The sequence below is a fragment of the Nyctibius grandis genome, chromosome 6, assembly GCF_013368605.1.
Source record: "Nyctibius grandis isolate bNycGra1 chromosome 6, bNycGra1.pri, whole genome shotgun sequence".
NCBI classification, from domain to species: domain Eukaryota; kingdom Metazoa; phylum Chordata; class Aves; order Nyctibiiformes; family Nyctibiidae; genus Nyctibius; species Nyctibius grandis.
The window spans coordinates 73,261,883-73,283,227 of NC_090663.1; the positions used below are offsets into that span (position 1 = coordinate 73,261,883).

Consider the following 21,345-nt stretch of genomic DNA (forward strand, 5'->3'; position numbering starts at 1 on the left):
CGCAGTGAATGGTACCTGACTCAAATTCACTATCAGTTTATATAGAAACTAATAAGTAGTTACATCACAAACTTCTCACGAGCTTCTGTTAAAAATCCACTAACTATTTCAATTCCTCTTTCTTCCTTCGTCAAGAGTCCACAAAAGTCCATTGTCAGGAGTCCACAAAAGTCCATTCTTTTCCATTGGTTAGCTGCTCTTTATGTTCTGGTTCCACTCCGGCTCCGGTCGACACCCCATCCTTAATGTTCTTGCTGTAATCAGTGTCCCGTCTTGATCCGGGTTGACCAGAGTCTGGTTTCCACTGCCAATGTCTCCTAAGTATTAACCTAGAACAGCTAAAGTCTATTTAGAACTTTATTAATGCTTATTTCTAAGTATCCTATATTTCTTTTAAAGTAAAGAAAAGGTTAACCATACATCTAGGCATCAGAAAGTAATACTTCTAGGCCTACTCCTGCTTAGCTGCTCATTAAGCTTTGATTGATGATTTGTTCAGTCATAGATTACACAAGGAGCTTTGAGAACAATATTCACACATTGTGAAAGCCCACCTGTGTTTATCAGATTGACTTATATTTATTATTCTATTCTTAATTCTTTTTCGTCTCTATTGATTCTTATCTGCTTATTTCATGAGAACTTCTATAACAATTTATGTGAAAATTTCTACAACACATTGGAGAATTTTTTTCCAAAGCCCGTTGAATTCAGTGAAACGCTCATAATCAAGCTGTTTCTATCATAAAACTTTAGTTATCTATTATATGAAAGTTCAGGTTAAGAGTTCATGTTTCCAGTACACACCTTAGAGGACAGTTAACTACCTGATTTAGGGGCTCTGAATCATCCTGTGGGTGTTCTGGAGACATATGGGCAGCCTGGGCTGTTAAATTTCGCACTTAAAGGCTTGCCACTCCAAGGCAGGGAGTATACAACGTTGTTGCCTTTTGAAGGATTTGGATCAGATCTTGGAAGTGTCTTTTGTAATTATCCTAGTGAACAACCGAAGGTAAACCAAAGGTAGGAGGGCAAAACTTAACCTGGGGGAGAGTTTGCTGTCATGAGCACACTCCCTGTTGTGTTTTAAACATAAAATTGTCACTAGACACCAATTTATCTATTATTGTGGGGTCAGGGAAGCCAGAAGTTATTTAAAAAAAAAAAGTAAAAGAAGTTAAAAGTGCGCTGTTAAATTGCTGTTTAACCTTCAGCCACTATAATACTTGGGCAGCTTCCTTTGTTTATCTGTTCAGTTCGTATAAAGTAACTACTGCATGCTTTGATATTTTGGGAGGTAAAAGTCCACTTTTGTTAGTTTCCCTGTTTGTATAGAGATCAGTAGCCATTAAGCAATGTACTTAAAGTGCCATTAGCCTAAATTGCGGTTTATAAATATTTTTATAATTAATTATAATTAATATAATATAATTAATATAATTAATTTAATTTGATAGCTCTTCTGGACACAGTTACTTTAGCTTGCATAATTTTGGAAACACTATGAATTCTGCAGATATTTAGCCATTTAAAGTAGACAGATGCGTAGAAGTTGTTTTTTCAAAACCTTTTTCAGTATTTCAGTAAATGTTGTTCTAATTTTTCTACCATTGTGATTTGATGTATTTATTTTTGAAAAAGAACTTATTTATAGCTAATATTCCTTAGTAAAAATATGCAGCTAATCATTTGAATGCATGGGAGGGAGAGGAAGCTTTCTAAATAAAGTATCTCCTCTTTAGGGAAGTAAATGGTAGGTAACTCTTTCCTTGCCCTCAGGGTGTCTGTTACTTCTTCAGTTAATTATTCTGAACTCAAGAGAACATTATTGGGCCAATGTAAAACTGTCGTTTTTCCACTGAAATTTCCATAAGCTGTGAGGAATTCCAACTTCGGATGGATTATCGTGTTTTAAATTTTCTACAGTGCTCTGCATGTATTTCATTACTATGTGCCATATCTGGGAAAATGTCATTTATTATTTCATGCACCAAATATTCTGTCTGCACTGATGTACCTACTCGTCTGACAAGTGCAATTGCTGGCCTGTGCTCACGTGCCTTTAGCTTTGTTTGAATCTCTTATCTGCCATCCTTAAGTATTCATGCAAAGAGCAAAACTGAACAAAAATAGTTTAGAGCGTTTCTGCTACTTGTTTGCTTTAACTATGTCATAAGAGAGTAGGAAGGATGTTACTAACCTAGTGATACATAAACAGTGCGCAAGCCAGCTCTGTCTCCTTTGTATATTAATGAGATAACGAGACACATGTAGCTTGGCAGTGATCATTTTTAAAAATGACTTTTGCTGTTTAATCACAGCTTTTGTGTTCTATTGATTTTATTTAAGCTGTTGGTAGCAGCGCATTAACAGCACATTACAGAATTTATTTTTAACTAACACAGAATTAAATACTAATAAAATGAGACAAGCGTGATTCCAGCATCCTTTCCATGTGTTGGCTTGGCTCCGGTGAGATGATGTGAAGCTGATTTAGTTTTTAGTGAAGGTTAATTGAGAGTAAAACTGTGAGAATGGTTGAGACCTTTTAAAAGACCATTGCATACCTGTCCATATATATTTGTGTTCATGGCAGAGGATAATTTAAGCAGTTTAAAAGTCTTGATCTCTGCTGTGTTCTTACCAATGCAGTAAATGCATGCTCCAAAGGGAAATTGTTTAGTTACTAGAAGCCTGTAAGTGCTCTCCAACAGCCACAGAAACACAGTATTAACAAAAGGACAAGGAGAGCAGCAGCCTCCTCAGACTGGAGTAGGTGGCTGCACTGTTTCATAGTTCATTGGCCATGAGCAAGTGCTAGAGAGGACTGTGAATGCTTGATACATCTCACCAGGCCCAGAAAGGCAGTATCATTCCCAGTGAGGTTAATGTGGAATATGTTACAAGATAATTGAAGGGCATTAGCATTTATTAGAAATTAAAAGGGAAGCAGAATACCTTAAGGCCTGCATTTGTAATGGGCATTTGGGGAGGATGAAGAGTCTCTAATTAACAACCTATGTGCTTTTTGGCTGCTCTGTACATTTTTCTGTTTGACCACCTGGGCTCTGGCTCACAGTTACTCAAGCCAAACACCTTAAGCATGTGAGTAAGTGTTACTGTTTTTCTTAGTGATTAAAGAAAAACGTGACCAGAAACACGAGCAATACCAGGATTAATGCCTCTCAGACTTGACTGGGTTGAGAACTGCATTCTTATAAAGAGAGTATAAAACAGCAGGTGCTGAAATTGCCCCCAGCACAATCTCATTCAGTGTTGTGTTCTGGCGACACTGAAGTTATTTCAAAAGACAGGGTTTTTCTGGAAAATTGGTGCAGTGTTTATCTAAAGTGGAGCACCGTGAGATGATGTCTTACTGAAGTGTTTCTTAACCTGTTTTCCTTCCATCATGCAAAATAACCAACATACTTAATAGAGTAGAAAAACACGCTGTAGACAGAGATAACTTTCCACCATCTCAGTGAGGGAAGATTTATACCCTCCTGGTACCTTCCGTGTCCCATCCTGGGGAAGAAAGGAAGGAAATACTCAAACATTGCTGCTGTCTTGATGCTTCTTCAGAAGAAAATAATAATAGATTATAGGTGGATAAGTTTTCCACAAAATCTTGGATGTTTCCAATTTTATGTTACATGTTTTGGAGTTTTCATAGTAAAGCACCCTCTTTTCCCCAGTTACAAGCATTTTTAAAAAATAGTATGCATTCTACTTACTTGTAAGTGATGGCAATTACCTCCATTAGTGGAAAGCCCCACTGCTGTACTGCTTCGCAATTCCACACGCACCTTGCTGTGAATGTGCTTGGGGACATTCATTCTTTACGTATCTCTATCCCAGAGACTCCAAAGTTGCAGGAACTGGCAGGTTTCTGTAGCCTTTTGCAAGCTGCAGTTCCCACAGCATTGCAGTGATAACTCTGGTGAGAGAGGTTCCTCACTACTGATTGTGTGTTTGAGAGAATACAGTCTGCAATACAGAAAAAAATTATTTAAAAACATCAGTATGTGTCTGAGTTCAATCCAGGTCAAGAAGTAAACTGGCATTTTTTTCATTTGTCAGTGACTTACTTCATCATTAAGTGATACTGTCAGTGTAGTGAACTCTTCGTTCTCTCTTCAGGGAGTCCTGAATGTGGTTCATAGAGCGTATCCCGAGAGCTGCATCTTTGATCTCTGGCAAACTGTGAATTCCTGTGACTGCACTGAGCCAAACCATGCCCTTCGTTTCTTTACAACAGTAAGGGAAATGTAGCATTATTATAGAGAGGAAAATATTTGCCCCTATGTTATAATTTGTTTGTTATACTCCGTGCTGCTAGCAAAGGCTGAGGGTACGCAGGAGGTAAATACACTGCTGATCTCATCTTTAGTCTATGGTGATCTCAAATCTTCAAAAGGTATTTTTTTCTGGAAATTGTAGGAGCAAAACTGTATGGGTTTTTATCTCTTCGCTCTCCCCGTCAGTGCAGTGCTATTTTTGCTTTAAAAAGTGATGGTCTATGCTAATATTCACTTTTTGAGATATGATGAAGGGAGTTGGAAGAGTATATCTGAAACTTACTGAGAAACCTGCAGCAGCATTCCACATGTAAATTGCCTTACAATGTGAGTAGTGACAACAAACAAAGAGAAGAAGCTTGTAAAATACACAAATATATTGTTTAAAAGATTTCAGCTTCAGTCATCCTCCTTGGTACTTGGGGAAGAAAAGTACTTCCTTCTGAGAACAAGGTCCAAAAACCAGTCACGTTCACTCTCAATTTCCCATAGAAAGGCTTCGTTCTTCAAAGTCTCTACATATTACCTATCACCAGAAAGGACAACAAATGCTTTCAAGGCATTTGAAAGCGTTCTCACTTCATGAGAGTTTCAGCCCAGCCTGTCATTTGCTCTGAAGGAAGTGGATGGAAAACGTAGTGCGTTTGGGGTTCAAACAGGATGTTGCTTGCGTTTTATAAAACTCTCTTAGTTGTGACCAAAATCATCCTGCTAAAGAAAAGAGAAAGCGGTTTATTGATAGGACTGTTGGGGTGCAGTCTCCAGATTGCTACAGTCTACATCCCAGCATATGCATTTTTGTGTAGGTCGTTTTGGTTAGCCACTTACCCAGCCTACGTAGGGGAGCTTTCTTTGCTGCATTTAGTGCTCCTGTACCAGCACTTGTACACCAGCTAAAATCAGGTTTAGGTGCATTTTTCATGATCAGGGAATCTACACGTGCACTAACTCCCCTTGCGTAAATACACCCACGTACTGTGTGGTACTAGTGCTCAAAGAATGGCTGGGATCCGAACAGATCAGATCTCAAACTGTTAATGTGTTTTAAAAAAACCTGTATCAGCGTGTTGGTTGACAGTAATTAATGAGCTGGCATTGTTTACTTGAAATGGAAGAGTAGTTTTCAGATCTTTCCTGTGATTTATTTTATCACTCTCACATTGGTTAATCCCATGAAGAGATTATGTGAATTGGTGTCATTAATCAGAAGCAGTCACATTCCTCCTTTTGTATATCTCAAACTGAAGTTGCAAGTATAAAACACTAAGTTAGAATATTCAAATTTATACTTATTGCTGTTCCACACCCTCCTCACTTAAAATGACCTGAATTACAAATACAACGTAGGTTAAGTGATCCTCTGTTTACACCATCAGTTCTCTCTGACCTTAGTTTTGTCATCCTACCCATAGATTTGAACTTCTAGGAATTAATGTCAGATTTTAAGCATCATTCTTCATGCATGACTGTTCAGTGGTACAGCAAGCCTTTTCTGCCTCTTAAATCAGCTTTGCCACTTGTCATCACCATGGGGAAAAAAAAAACCTTTGCCAAAAGAAAAGAGATGATTCATGAAGATTTTTCATGGTCAACAGAAAGTATTTCAAACCTAATTAGACATATGAAAGAGATAATTTATCATGGGTTTATGTTTCGCCATGCTATGTGAGCTAAATGTATAATCACATCCTCGGTAAAAATGCCTTGCTATGACAGAAACAGACTGGAAATAAGTGTGACTCACTCGCCAATTATACTAGTGCCATAACCTTATGGAAGGGAAATGTCTTGTATGTTCAGAATTTACTTGAAGGGTGTAGTCGTCATCATTTCACACATGCCCAGATCGCTAAGAAACCTGAGATTTGGCTTAAGGGTTGGTAGTGGGTTTTTTTGTTTGGTTGTTTTCCTACACAAAGACATAGATCACGTTTGCTTTAATATCAGTTGCACGTTGGATTGAGTTTCAAACTTTGCAAGAGAAGTTTGTCAGGAAAGAGTTTGCAATTTTGTCCTGAGAATTTCCCATATATGTAATCCTGATACTTTATAGAAGAGCGTCTGGGAAGATTATTAGAACCGTATTTTTTGATAAAAAGAGAAACCTTTGTAGAATTGATGTGTAATACTGCATGGCAGTATTGGTAAATAGTAGAATGAAACAGCAAATCCTTTGCTTGGAGTATAATAGAGGTGAAAATCATGTTTCAAAAACCACTCAGCTGTCTTGCCAGCTAAAGAAGAATCTCTCCTGTAAACCCATCACTTCTCAGTTCTGAAGCTAATCTCTCACACAGTTGCCAGAATGACTTCGCAGGACTTGAAGCCTCTGCCTGTCCTTGTAAATTAAAAACCACTGGGGAATGTTTCTAGGACATGATCTGAGTGATTTTATACAGTGAAATTATTAAATGTTTCCTGGCACAATTGTGGCTGATTATAGCACTCTCCTAGGTGGTTCCTGGGCAGTTTGGGAGTTGGCACAACCAAGGGACTGTCCCTGCGTGGTCGGCAATCTTTTTTGGCAGATAAGGGGACATAGGCACATAACGTGAACTTCGTTCTGCTGTTCGGCTGCAGTGACGGGGGAATGCTGAGTGTGGGTTTAAACTGCTAATGTAGGTGTCTTAAAAGCAGTGGTGAGGAAAATGATTCGAACTGGAATGCTTTCATTATTTTTATTATATTTTTACTGAATGAATTTGTCAATGTTACCATTTTACTACATAGTTACTCTTTAATATTGGGGAAAAAAATACATTCTCACAGGCGTTCTGTATCAGTCACAAAGGAAAATATTAATTTTTCTGCAATCAGCAGAGATTTCTGAAGTGCTGGGATTAACACTGATGGAGATGTATATTATCAAATAGCATGTTTTGTGCATATTAGATATAAAGCATGAAGCTGCCTTTTCATCTATTCTGCAGAGTTAATGGCACATTAAAAGTAAACATGGACAAACAGTAGAGGTTTTACTCTGTGGTGAGCTGACAATTTTGGGACAGAATGAACCAAACTGGAAATTTTTCTGGTTTTCAGATCTGTCTGAAATGCTGTCTAAACAAACTAAAAATGCTTAACCTAGCATTTAATATTCCAGCTTTTTCTCTTTGACTTTCTCTAATGTAGGGCGATATTGAAACAAAAATTGCTTTCATAAACAAGAATTCAAAATATTTCTCTTAGACCTTCTCCCTTCTTGGGCTGAAACTGTCAGGTATGGTTTGATGTCATTAATAGGTCTCAGTTAACCTGTACTGTATTTTCAGGAAATTTATTATATGCCAAACAATAATCAAGCTCAAGTTATATTCTCTAGTTTTGGTAAATTACAAAATACCTGACTTGGGAACTATTTTTGTTTTTATTAAACTGTGATCATGAACAAACAAATGGTTCTCTGATGTTTTATCATTGCACACTAGTAAACAACAGATGAGCATGTGCTTTTGTGCTGCTTTTTTTTAAAAAAAATAGTATGGATATTTTCCTAAATTTTATCTCAGAATTAACTTAGTGTCTTCCTGTTAATCTAGAGAGGACATACAATCAGATAATAAGTTGTGAATTTCTGGTTGAATCTGTGAGGTCCCTTCCAACCCAAACCATTCTCTGATTCTGTGATCTGTCAGGAAGGATGCTGCAGAGCAGGATGGCAGGGAGATGTTTTTCCACAGCGCAAAGCAGGAGTGAGTTGTGCTGTTTTGTTGCCTGCAGGTGCAGGGTATGCCTCTCTCACTTGCCCTAGAAAGTTCAAAACCAGCTCAGCTGATAAAATGTGGTGGGAAATTGTGACATTTATAATTAGTTTGACTTTAATGAGGACATGCACACAGCAAAGGGAAAGTGAGTAACTATGTAAACTGAATTTTGACTTCACCATTCCTTCCAAAGAATCCGTGCCTGTCAGTGTGATCACATAAGACAACAGGGTTTTCCTGGATGTGATTGTGTGCGTGTAAGACCAAGTGTCTCCTTGCCTCTTGTTAAGCACTACTGCAAGACAGCGTGTTGATTAATCTGTACCATGCCCCATAGCTGAGCCTCCAGTACCCTGCTAGTTCTGGCCAGTTCCTCAAAATGGAATCTTTTTCTCTGGACAGACAGAAAACCCATAGTAACAGTGCTATAGTTTGGAGCGCAAAATCTGAATTACTGTATATTAACTGGTTTTCAAGATCTAGGTGTAATGTCATCATGACTCTGCTGCTTAGTCAAACTCAGTAGACAAGCCTCGTGTTATATGGTGTGCTCTCCTTTTTATTTGCTAAATAATGGTGTTATAAAAGTAATGTGTTATAGCCAAACAAGGGAATGAGGAAAGGAGTAGGGAAATAGAGGATGCTGGCAAAAGCAAAAGGAACAGGGGAAAAAGTTGCAGTACAAAAGGTAAAACAGAAGAGGGGGGTTAGTGTGACAATTTGATAAACATTTGATTGTTTGTATTGTTGGTGTATGTTTAAATAGCAGCTGTCTCCAAATCACTGACTCAATTCATCAGTATTGTAGATCTGAACCTGCTTGTCGATTTCAGTAATGCCAGTCATTTGTTTTGAACTAGAGTAGAGATTATAGGATCACATAAGCAGCAAAAAATGATTTCTAGCATCTTTTACTTAGTTAATGCCATCTAGATTTGAGGAAAAATTTGTAAGTTATTGACAATATGCATCAGGAAAAGAATTATTGTAAAGATTGTTGATACAGAAAATGTCTCTGATGGTTCCTTTCCTATATCTTCCATTTTGAAACAATGCAGAAACATTTTTTATTTTTTATGAATTGTTGGAGGTTTTATTGTATCTAGTTTATCTTTCAACATAAAGGGTTGTTGCCCAGTACTCCTTTATATGTTTTATCTGAGTTCTGCTCTGATTCAGCAGTCCTTCAGGACTAGGCTGCGATCTATTTATTTCCTTCTGAATCATGTTTTATTCTTCTAGATGTAATAGTGCAGCATCTTCATAATGGCCAGGAGATGTTCACAAGGATTCCATCTTTCCCCTTCGAAAAAGTTAAGGCTGCCTTCTAGAACTGTAGTGCTGCATGTTGAAACAGTTGATTTTTCTCTGAAGCATTGGAGTGAATTTTTTTCTTGTTTTTTTACAAAGGCTGTTTAAAATCTTTGGGAGGGCTGAAAACACTCTTTAGAGAAACTGCTTCTTAAAAGGTCTGGGTTGTGATAGTCTTAAATAAAAAGAACAGGTAAGTAAGCAAAATTGTGTAAGATCGAGAACTGTTAGCAATCCCTTCTATTTGAAGAAACGCCTGTGCTACTAGTGTTGGATGGGATTAAAGAGATGAATCTCACTTTTGCCATTTTTCTGTGTCAGCACTGGAGTTTGACAGGAAAAACCCAACAGGCCCAGAAACTGCTTGCTTGAGTCTGTCTGCAAAAAAGGAAAATTCCCCCAAAGTATGGATGCTATTAGACATGAATTCAGACTGAAGTCCCTGCTAGCGCATGGGATCCTTGTGTTGATAGAAAGCTGCCTATCTATTCTACTTGAAGCACTGCTTTAGGGCAATTTAGCATTTCCAGTATCATTAATAGCTGGAGCTGGGAAAGTTCTAACCAGAGAAGCATATATCCCAAAGTGTTACAACACGTCTCCTCCAAAAACCTTGCACTGGGATGTCAGTGTGACTGATAATCAAAGGCCAGAGTGTGCCCTCGTATGTGTGCTTGACTTTATAAGGACTCTTGAGAGGCTTCTTTTTTCTTCACACCATTTTCATTTTCTCTGCTCCACTGCTTAGAGGTTCAAACAATTTATCATCTGAATTTAAAAACAACAGCAAATACCTGCTGTTTGGCCTTTGTCTCATTTGTTAGGCATGCAGCATTATCCCAATAGGAGTTTAAGATGATAAAACACCAAGTGAGATAGAAGGCAGACTGAAATGGTTATATCATCATTAAACTTACAGCACCCTTGGCTGTTATGATCTGTTTGTGCTGTGTTGTAAGCCTCAAATGAACAATTTGAAAGTAAATGGAGAAAAATAGTACTGTAGGTTAGAGAGGTGTTTGTGACCCCAGATGTTATGGATTCAGAAGCTTTCACTATTCCTCTTAAAATTGTGTGTGTCTGTGAAATAAAAACTTGCTGGATATTTTGGGAGTTGTCTTCCTTCCCTTTGGTGTGAGTTCAGAGCTGTCAGAGTATGGTTTGTGATGAAGAGAACATCCAAAACTATGGCTATACCTTCATACCATAATAGGGTCAGATATCAGTCTGTTCCGGTTGTGCTGAGTCAGAAGTGTCAGTCAGAAGCCAAATAAATCCAGCTGACTTGGCACCAGCTGGATTCATGCTGTTTGCAGTAACACTTCTACAGGTTTTGATGAGCCAGGGGAAGCAGTGTTGTCACACTGCTGACAGCTGGGTGTAGGGCCTCACTTTGTTTAACTAGATACATTAGTCACTGCGGAGAACACCTTAAGATGTGTTAGAAGACACTGTCACTGCAGTACATTGAAAAGTATTAGCAGAGCTTAGCAAAGCATCTGACCGTGATCAAATATTCCTCTTAAAAGCATGTTTAGGTATTCCGCTCAGCCTGTTCTTAGGTAGCTAATAATGGAGTTGGATCCTTTTGCTCTATTTGGAGGATGTCTTATTGAATCATGCATAGAATGATGTGACTAATTTGTGGAACAGAATTCTCTGTGCATCAGCTGTTCACTGTGGTTTTCCTGGGGGGAAGAGAGGACTTTTTATGTTGAAAGACACTGATCATTCTTTTCAGCATATCAAAGAACAAATGTACTGTGGGCTTTTCTATTGAAAAAAAAAATAGAACAAATGGCTTTTATCTGTATTTGCATCATTACATCTCCATAAATCTCACTGATGCTAATGGGACTTGTAGCAATGTAGATAAAAGACAGTCACACTGTTGATGAGATATGGAGCAAAACAGAACAAGACACACCACAGAAGCAGGAGGGTTCATCCCGGTAGGGACAACCTGCAAGCGTGTAACTCGGCCTGCTTAGAGTAAACTATTGGCATGCAAAGCTAAGGCTCTCCAGAATGAAGTATCTAGCAGTGGCTAACACAGTGGCTGTGCAAACTTATTGAACGCTGAACTTTGTTGCTGCCTAGATGGATCTTTTCAGAGAAAAAAAAAAAAGAGTTTGGTCTCTACGTCTGCTCTGCCATAGGCACGCATATGAAGTCTGTGGTGGAAGACACCCAGAAGGACAGTCCAGAAGCACCTGGGCTCTGTGACTGGGAAGGAATAGATGGGACTATGAGGCTTGAGCTACAGCTCTCAATTGTTTGCGTAATGGGGGTAAGCTGAAACCAGCAGGCTCACCTTGAAGAGTAGAGAAGGGGTGAGGGGACCAGTGCAAAAGGGTCAAAGAGGCTGACTTGGGGGATCCGGTAGAGATTAAGAAAGGAAAAGGAAAAACAGCAAGCAGCACGTTTTTAAAAGTATGTGGAAATGCATGATAAAGGAGAAAAATAACAAAGAGCAATACATTTAGTCCTCACAAGTGATCACAAATGGTAACATTATCACTGTGAGAAAAAGAGGAAGTGCTGGGGGTGGACATAGGACAAAGGCGTTAACTGGAGTGGTCTGATAAAGACCACAGAATTATTTATTTCAGTGTAAGGCACGGTGTTGACAAAGTCACCATAGCATAGTTAGCTTCATTCCTTGACAGTTTCTGAGAGGATTTTGTCTAAAATCCTGTTTGAGTTCTGTCCAAGTTCTATCCACAGACACTTGAAAACTGTAGACCAAAAGCAGCAGATATGCTGACACCAGTAATTGCTTCGACCTAGATTCAAATATTAGGGATTTTATTTTTTATCTTTTATTTTGCTATTTAAAATAGTATGGGTTGTCCTCTTTATTAGTGTAACATATAGATTGAATGTTCAAAGCAAAGAAATAAATTAAGAACTTATTATGGAAGGCTTCTTTAAAAGGAAAATTGTGCAAGGAATGGTTTTGATCACCCTCTTTCCTAGGATCCCACCTGTAAATGCAGTTCTTAAACCTCTCTTGCTATCCAACCTCGAGAAACTCAACATTGCCTTTTAACACGTGAGTCAGAAAGGCAGGCTTTCTGTAAGATGAAGTGACTGCTGCTGTCTTCGATGTGCCCTTCTTATTTTACCTGGGCCTGTGTGATATTACCTTTACTGTCCTACAGCCTCTTTATGGTCTGCCAGCATTTTCTTTCTTGAAAAAACAGCGTGCTTGGGACGTGCGCTTCTGAAAAAGCACTGTGTTGTAATCTGATACGTTTGGATATTCTTAAGACCATGGAGAAAAATAACAAGTTATCTTTTCATCCCAGAATATTCATAGTAAATAGAAAAATAAAAATCTTATCAGTCCTTACTGCCCAAAGGAAGTCCATAAACAGGACTCCTTAGTGTATGCAGATAAAGTTAAGTCCAGAGAGATTGAAGAGGTATGGTTGAAGTATGCGTAATTCTACTTGTAGAGAAGATACCAAGAGTACAACAGAAAAGATTGGCAGTGATTTGAAAGTATCCCTACTGCTTTGGTAGGAAAGTGACCACCCAGCTTGGGGTGATTCAGTAGAACGGTGCTGTAAACAGATTAGCTCCTAGCTGAGTTGACTGAACAAGGTGCAAGGTAATTTTCTTACAGGAACGTAGGTGTGAGCCTTTAAATAACAAGAACTGCTGTTGACTTCAGAACTGAGTCACCAGTGGTGATGAATTTTTGAAGAAGTCAATTTACCGTAATTTAAAACTATTTTAGAATAGTTAATTCTTTCAAAAAAGAGCATGTGCCCTTTCTAGTTCTGCCTATAGATTTCCTAATGGATAGTGAAGCAGGACTGAAAAGCCTGTGAACACCATGGAGACACTATTTTGTCAGTGTTGATTTGTGACATATTTGTGATCTTTTTTCCTTTGCTTCCTTAACTATTTTTTTTAACTTCCTTATTTAATTTCTCTTCGGTGTGTGTGTTCATTTTAGTGATGGTGTAGTTTATCTCATAAGTTATTTAATGTTAACTTGTGAATACTACTCCAAGGCACCTAGCAGGCTTGATAACATATTAGCCGCCTAGTCATCGTGCTTCCTAGGTCAGCTGTAGACCACAATAAATATATTTGAAGTACTTAGCATTAATCTATTCCATCAAAATGGCTGTATAGTTTCTCTTTGTCAAAATACCTATATGTTGGCTTGCTTTGCTGTTTAAATTCTGTTCTATTTGTTCCTAACTTCCCCTGTTTAACAGCAGACAAACCCAGGGAGCACTGAATGAATCGGATGATCCCGAAACAGGCTGTCTAACTGATAACAAGCCAACTTCTCGACACTTCTATCCTGTCGCCTTGCTGCTTGTCAGCTCACATTTGCTGGTTGTGTGGCTTATTTTAAGTCTTGCTTTGCTATTAGCCAAATATCAATAAACTTCACTTGTGTTCCTTTCTTTTCTACAAATAGCAACCAACTAACTTTAGAAAAAGGAATTATGCTGTAATATTTCTACAATCTCAGACCCCAAGGATTTGTCTTTAAGATACAAATGTCTGAAATGTACTGTGTTTCTGTTATTTTTTTTTTCTGAACTATAAGAAGTATACTATGCATTGAGTGAATTGATTTGCTCTTTCTGTTCATGGTAAAGCTTTCCCACTGTAATTAGCTCAAAGAAAGTCCACTTACAATGCTGTCACTGTGTACAAGAAGATGTGGAAACCTGAATGCTTGAACCCCTCTTTCCAGAGTAATTAGTCTGACAAAAAAAAAATTAATTTGCACAGCACAAACTAACCCCTAGACAAATATTACAGGGCGGTGGTTTGTGAGACCTAACTTTCATTGTGTTATTTTCATTGTTATTGGCTGATGGGATCTTTTTTTGTTTAACAAATGATTATTACTTTGCTACAACTAACCCTTTTCTGTCAAGTAACTAAACGGGATAGAGTAAGTTCTGTTTTGTAATGAAATTAACCTGTTTGTAATTGTTGCTTTAGTTGCTTTTGCTTTCAAGACACTTTTATATTCTTTTTACAAAGTCTTGTTTATGTCTTGGTGCACCACTTTGACACTTGTGACTTTTGTACTGTATGTGAACAAACATCCTTCCTTTATAAAGCAGAGAGTTGGATTGGGCTGTTTGAAAAGCCATTCTCTTTTTTTTCATTGCAAAGCCAAACATATGGGAAATGAAGCAGAAGCAGAGATGAAACTTTCCTTCACAAACCTCTAGGGCCAGACTTAATAAAATGCCTTATTCCTAGAATGTGTGTTTTTAGGGCAACATATACTCTCACACATATAGTAAACAATTTGAAAAAAGTATGAGAAGGGTTAAAAGGCAAATATATTTCTGGAATTAGAACAAAATGTATCATTAAAGTATTTAAATTTTTTTTACTAAACTTTAAACCTCAAGGGCATATATATTAGGGGAGGGGGGAAAATCTTATCACCTATTTCTGAGGGCAATAACTGTACTGGGCCTGGCCTTGGATTTAATTTTGTAAGATGTATCATCACTTGTGGAAAACAAAAATGTAGAGTTGAATCTTTGTTATTTTTACTTCAACTGTTGCTGAAACTCTGCAATGAACAAATAAAGCATATTTATTTATTCTGTGTTTCATGAAGTTGTACTTTTTCCCCCTTTCACTAGAGAAGGATGCCGCATAGAGAATGTGCTGAAGAATGTCAAATGCAGAAAGTATGCATTCAACATGATACAGCTGATGGCTTTCCCAAAGTACTACAGACCTCCAGAAGGGACATATGGAAAAGCTGACACCTAAGTTTAACAAAAGTGTAATCAGGAACATACATCACGCTCATTAGTGAATATAAAAATCACTGTTTATGACTTATTAATTGGGAATGTGTAACCAGTTGAGGTGTTATTTTTATCAGGTTTTATCATTTTACATTAAAATAACTCCAGTTAGTCGTTATGAAATAAAATATAATGAAAAAGCAGTGGACCGAATATTCTCAAAACCAAATATATTCAACTTTTCTTTGTGAGGTTGAAGCTTAGTATGACTCATAAGCCAGCTGGAATTAGTTTTTTGGGTCGTTTGATCAAAGATTAAAAAGGGAAACGTCGTTTGCTATAGGAACCGAGGTTATCAATCTGGAAGGTGGCATTCTGACTCCGAACCACAACCTGAGATTTGATTTAAGGGGGTCTCTTACTGCTGGAAGTAGTGTTTTCTGGAACCAGCATAGCGCCAAGGTCTTGATCACTAATGATTAAATCCCTCACCGAAGTGCTTATGAAAGATGCTAATGTTAATACCTGGGCTAAATATAATTTTGGTAATTACATTTAGCTTCTTTACATAAGTATGGTAACTTCATAATATGTTTTTAGTAATTACAGCCTGTAATTTCAGTAATTCCATTCTGTTTCCTTGCAGTTCATTTGGATGTATCATTCTTGGCTTTCTGTACCACAGCCAAATACCACTTATTTCACTTTCACGTAAATCACATTGAAATCAGGGGATTAATTCTTCAAGTAAGGTGACCGGAATTTGACCTGTCATGTTCCCGTTTACTGTAAACCCTTAAAACTAAATTTTCTTTAGTGGTAGGGGAAATGAGTTGTATATATGGGAGTTAATGTATCTTGAGGCTATAAAAACATGTATGTTTTTACAGAGCCTAAGTTAAATGTTATAATTATGAGTAACCTGCTGTATTAGGACTAGTAAGCCACTGCAGCTTATTTATATCAAATGCGTAATGCTGCATGTAGACACTCTAGGATGAAGAACTATCAGCTTTAAAACTGAATGTTAATACTTCTGCCAGCTTGTGTTAGTCCTGAAATTTGTCTTGCAAAGAACATTTGTGTTTTCTAATTGTATCTATTTATTGCTGCCTTCTGCCTCCCAGAGAGAAACACAATTAAAAAACCCCAGGTATTCACTGGTTTCTGACCTTTATGTAACGCATTCATTTTGAGAAAAAAATATCCAGAGCAGAAGTATGAGAATTTTATCCTAATGAAACTGCACTGGGAATTTGAGCATCTGTAGGAAATTGTAATTGCTGTGGATAAAGAAGTTAATGTTTGCTTGCTCCTATGGAAGTCAAAGAAATTTTGATGCACTGTGAGTTAAAATTTGTTCTTTTTAATTCATTAATGCCCATTACTGGGTATATATCTGTAACTATACTAGTAAAAATACATATTTAAGAGCCTGATTCTGCAAACTCTAATTGGGTGATTACACGGAAATGATCTATCGCGTGAATAAAATTAAACCCGTCTTGTATATTTGCAAAATCAGGCTTTGGGGCTTGTAGGAGAACATCAGGAAGATATCATCGTTCCAATATTCTCTGACTTCAGTGAAGCCAGGAGTTCACCTATACAATATATTTACCTAACTAATTGGAACTTTTTTCCAAAGTAAAGTAGGTCATTTAAATAGTGTTTTTGTGTATTTGTTTATTTCTGTTATATAATGTGCTACATGAATGCCGCCTTTGTTCTTCTGGAATGTATTACTTCAACAACAGATGTCAGAAGAGTTGGCATTGCATCGTAGATAAGCTCAGGCAGATGAGAATATAATGCCTTGATTTTTTCTTGTCCTATACCAGTAGAAGTGGGCACTAGTCATTGGGTGGGTGGGTGTGTGCATAAATTTGTATTAACTATAACATAGCTGATCTGTACAAAACTGTTTTGTGGATTTATGGAACATAAATCTTCCTAGGAAAGTAATGTTTAGTTCTGTCAGACTGCTGCACTAGCCCTCACTATCTGCCATGTTTGTTGTTAGCTTAAAAAACCCTGCATGTACAGTTTAGAAGTAGTGATAAATTCCTCGTGCACCTCTAAAATAATTCCACAGATGTACAATAGAGAATGCTGACCTTCCTACGGTAATTCAGAAACAATCTGTAAAAGTCTACGTGGGGATGGTGTTCACTGGTGAGTACTCTAGGTTCCTATAGTTCTTTATCTTACTCCCATGGGCATTCTGTCAAGTTCAAAATATGAAATTCTATAGATTTCCTTCTTACCAGGAAAATAGTCTTTCAAGATCTTGCCCCTCAGCATTTTAATCCCCCTCGGGTTCTAAATTGCCATTGTGACTATCATGTTACCGTTATATTTAAGATGTCTCCCACATTGAAGCTCCTTTTTTGGAAAGGGGAAAAAAGAAAAAAAAAAGGCATTGGATTACTGTCATTTTTGTTTTAACAGACATTCCAAGTATGTTCTTGTGAAATCAAATAATCTGTTATTTGTTAAAATAATTTAGAAAAAAAAAAACAAAAAACAAAACCCACATCAGTGTGCTGCAGTGAAACTTCATTGGGCTTGAGCCATTACAGAAGAGTAGGATGGGTTTTGTGCTAAATAAGGCTGAACTTTTTCAAGCCAATTTTTTGACTGGAACATCTTTTTGTAGGTCATGAGACCCTTGTAAAACCTGCTGACTGGTTCCAAGTCTCCTAGAAGAGTCTTGTTTCTTCAGTACTGAGACAGGCTCAAACATTTCGTTGTTTGGTCATTGCCTGCTGTGGGCTACTGCAGTCCCCATATAGGCAAAGGCTGTGTCATCAAAACTGAGTTGTCAGCTAAGCATGGATTCAAAACTAGTGGGTTTTTTCTGGTTTGCCTTTTATGAAGAAACAAAGGGGATTTTTGCTGCAGGTTGATAGTTCTGTTACTTGGAGTACATTTACTCTTTGTAGAAGCCACTTCAAGCCCTGTGTGTTGTTCGAATGCCTAAAAGATGAGTTAAATCATCCCTGAGGTCTTGCACATGTCCTTGTAGTTAACTGTGAATATCAGAGGAGTAAAATTAAGCAAACGAATTTTTATGAGCAAGACATGGCATTTGTTTTGCAAAGTGTTAAGGGAAACATACTGATCTTGGTGGCGGATGCACAGAAAATGTTCTATATCACAGAATCACAGAATCAACCAGGTTGGAAGAGACCTCTGGGATCATCGAGTCCAACCGTTGCCCTGACACCACCTTGTCAACTAGACCATGGCACTAAGTGCCATGTCCAGTCTTTTCTTAAACACATCCAGAGATGGTGACTCCACCACCTCCCTGGGCAGCCCATTCCAATGTCTAATAACCCTTTCTGTAAAGAAATTCTTCCTAACATCCAACCTGAACCTCCCCTGGCAAAGCTTGAGGCTGTGTCCTCTTGTCCTATCGCTAGTTGCCCGGGAGAAGAGGCCAACTCCCACTTCACTACAACCTCCCTTCAGGTAGTTGTAGACTGCAATAAGGTCACCTCGGAGCCTCCTCTTCTCCAGGCTAAACAACCCCAGCTCCCTCAGCCGTTCCTCGTAGGTCAGACCCTCCAGACCCTTCACCAGCTTGTTCGCCCTCCTCTGGACTCGCTCCAACACCTCAACATCTTTCTTGAAGTGCGGGGCCCAGAACTGAACACAGTACTCAAGGTGCGGCCTCATCAGTGCCGAGTACAGAGAGTATCTGCTCTCTTTGTAAGGTATAAAATAATCTGCTTTGAGGGGAGGGCAGTTTTCAAGGGCTAGAAGATGAACATTCAAAAATACACCTGGCATCTAAAGCCAAATCCTGTCTTACTCACGTAAGAGATTATTTGTAGGAATAAGGTCATCAGGATCTGCCTCGAGGAATCCTGAAATAAGGGCTTCTAGCTTTGAATATTTGTACAGTGCGTTACATGCTTATACGGGGGTTTTGTACCATAGACTAGGGTCTAAATAAGAGAGCTAGTATAAAATGCCTAAAAAATAAGGAAAGTAAAGTTAATTTTTTTCTCAGAGGTGATTGTAATACTGTTATAATATATAACATGTATAAGCCTGACATTATTAAGCAGGCAGGTCTGTTTTTCTAAAGTCTTCTTTTGGGGAACTTAAAATATGTTCTTGTTAATGTTTGGACTTTGGCTTTTATGGAGCAATTAGGAAGTAGAAATTTTTAATTATGTTATCTGATTTTTGTCCACGTGTGTATTTTGATGGAATACTAGCAATGTATGTGTTATAAAGAACAAATAATTTAGGAGGACAGCTGAAACAAAATATTAACTGAGAAAGGGCCTTAATGAAGTCCTTTGCAATGTTAATTTTTGTGCTGTCTGAACTTTGCCATTATGTAACTGAAATAAGGAAATTAACAAACACTTCCTGTGTCTAAATCTATCAGTCCTGATGAAAGTTCACTTGTTTGCAGTGAAATAAAATGTAATGGTGTCTAAATCATTGCTAATAATTTAGGTGTAAAAGAAGTACAGTGTATCATTTTGAAGCCCACTGTATCATGTGCCTATGATGAGCTCCAGAAAGTAAGCTTATTTTTGTTTCTAGTTTAAATACAACTTCCAGGAGTTCCTATGGTTCTCTTAGAAAAAGCAGAAAATGCACTGAACATCAACCGGTGTAATAAAGAAATCGCATTAAAAACTATGCAGCAACATTACTTGTGTGAATTAATGTATGTAATGAGTTAACAGACTTAGACATACATAGTGTCAGTTGGCTATGTTGTAAACTTGAAACCATTGATATCTATATTTATGCTTTTTTATTGTAAAGAATGTGCTGTACAGGCAATGCCATGAGACATGAATTTGCATCTTGCTTTTCACTTATTTGCAGCTTTAAAGCAGAGGTTTACAATCAAAGTGCTTTAAAATAATTTACTGTTCTTCAAAACATGAACTTACGTTGTAAATTGCATGTTTGAAAAAAAAAAAGATAGAAAGGCTTTTTTAAAGAAAAAAAAAAAAAACAAAACACCAAAAAAAAATTCCCGGACTTCAGTCTCTAGAACATTGGGGTTTTTTCCTTAGTCGCGCAACACATCAGCTGTTGTGTTGCCAGAGCGTTCAGCTTACGCTCTGCAGCACTCAAACATGTATTTGCTCTTTCTCTCATAGCATCTGCTGAATAAGTAATATAACAATGAATTCCAGCGTGATACTCATGATCCAAGATTAAAAACTTGCATTTGCTCAAATAAGCATGAAACTTAATACTTCAGAGTAAATAAAATAGAAGACATTTGTGAACCAATGTATCCGTATTCCAAAGAGCTGAAACGTAAAGCATGGGGTTTGCGTGCTGTCAGGGAGAAAGAGTTATGGTAGAAATCTGACTGTGATAATATAGCACCCTGCATCTGTGGGGTTTGGAGTGGTGAGACTTGGACCACGCTGCTCTTACTTGTGTCTCTAACTGTTGGCAGTGGTGTTTTGTACTCTTTCCATGCATGCAAAGTACTTTAAAAGTTTTCAGCACTTCTGTTTTGTTTATGAATGGTCTGACTTTAAAATTTCTAAAATCCCAGGTTACTTTGGTACTTGTTTTCATTTTGTGTAGCTGTTCCTTGTAATGTTCCTGTCTCACGCTCTGGAGCACATGGGGCTATGTATAATAACATTAGCCAGACTTCAGTCCATGGCGTGTGTTTGTTCAGAGAAATGAAGCACAACCATAGCAATTCAACTCTCTTTATATTTCAGGATTTAGCATTTTTGTTTCATTGCTGTCTGTAAGCCATATCCATTGTACACTGTGTATATATTTTTATTTAAATAAATGTGATGTCTATTTTTTATGTTTCTGACTTTTTTGTTTGTTATTCATTTTTCATTTTCATTACAGGGGTTTTGCCCAGAGGGCAGATTATGCATGATGGTGAGAGTGGGTTCCCTCCTAAAGGAGGTGTGGAAGCCCACCACAGGCCTTGTCACTGCTAGTAGCAAGTATTTAAGAAAACCTCTGATACAACAGTAAAAAGTCTTCAATGACCATAAATTAATTGTTCATATTGTTCCTAGTCTTACTACAACTTTCATCTCAGAACCAGGAGGGTCCTGCATTTTTTATTAAAAACAAAAAATTCACATACGCTTTCACGTAACTATTGATCTGTAGAGAGTTATTCAGTATAACAGAGGTGGAATCAACATATTTTATAGTGAAGACTATTAAAAGGCGATGTGGCGTGCTTTAACTGGTATTTTGTCTTCACCATCTTAACGCTGGATGCTAGACCTTGGGAAATAAGTAGGG

The 21,345-nt window shown here is 37.7% G+C and overlaps 1 protein-coding gene across 9 annotated transcripts in view; it reads left to right on the top strand.

The window, feature by feature from the left end:
* The window catches only part of INPP4B (inositol polyphosphate-4-phosphatase type II B), a 332,333-nt gene extending 311,464 nt beyond the window's left edge, over nucleotides 1–20,869 (top strand). For 8 of the 9 annotated variants that reach the window (XM_068404348.1, XM_068404352.1, XM_068404349.1 and 5 more), the window contains one exon: nucleotides 14,956–20,869. In XM_068404348.1, the coding sequence (XP_068260449.1) occupies nucleotides 14,956–15,088 (133 nt within the window). In that variant the 3' untranslated portion in view covers nucleotides 15,089–20,869. The remainder of the gene's footprint in view (nucleotides 1–14,955) is intronic. The other variant, XM_068404356.1, reaches the window with a different exon arrangement.
* Nucleotides 20,870–21,345: the final 476 nt, after the last annotated feature.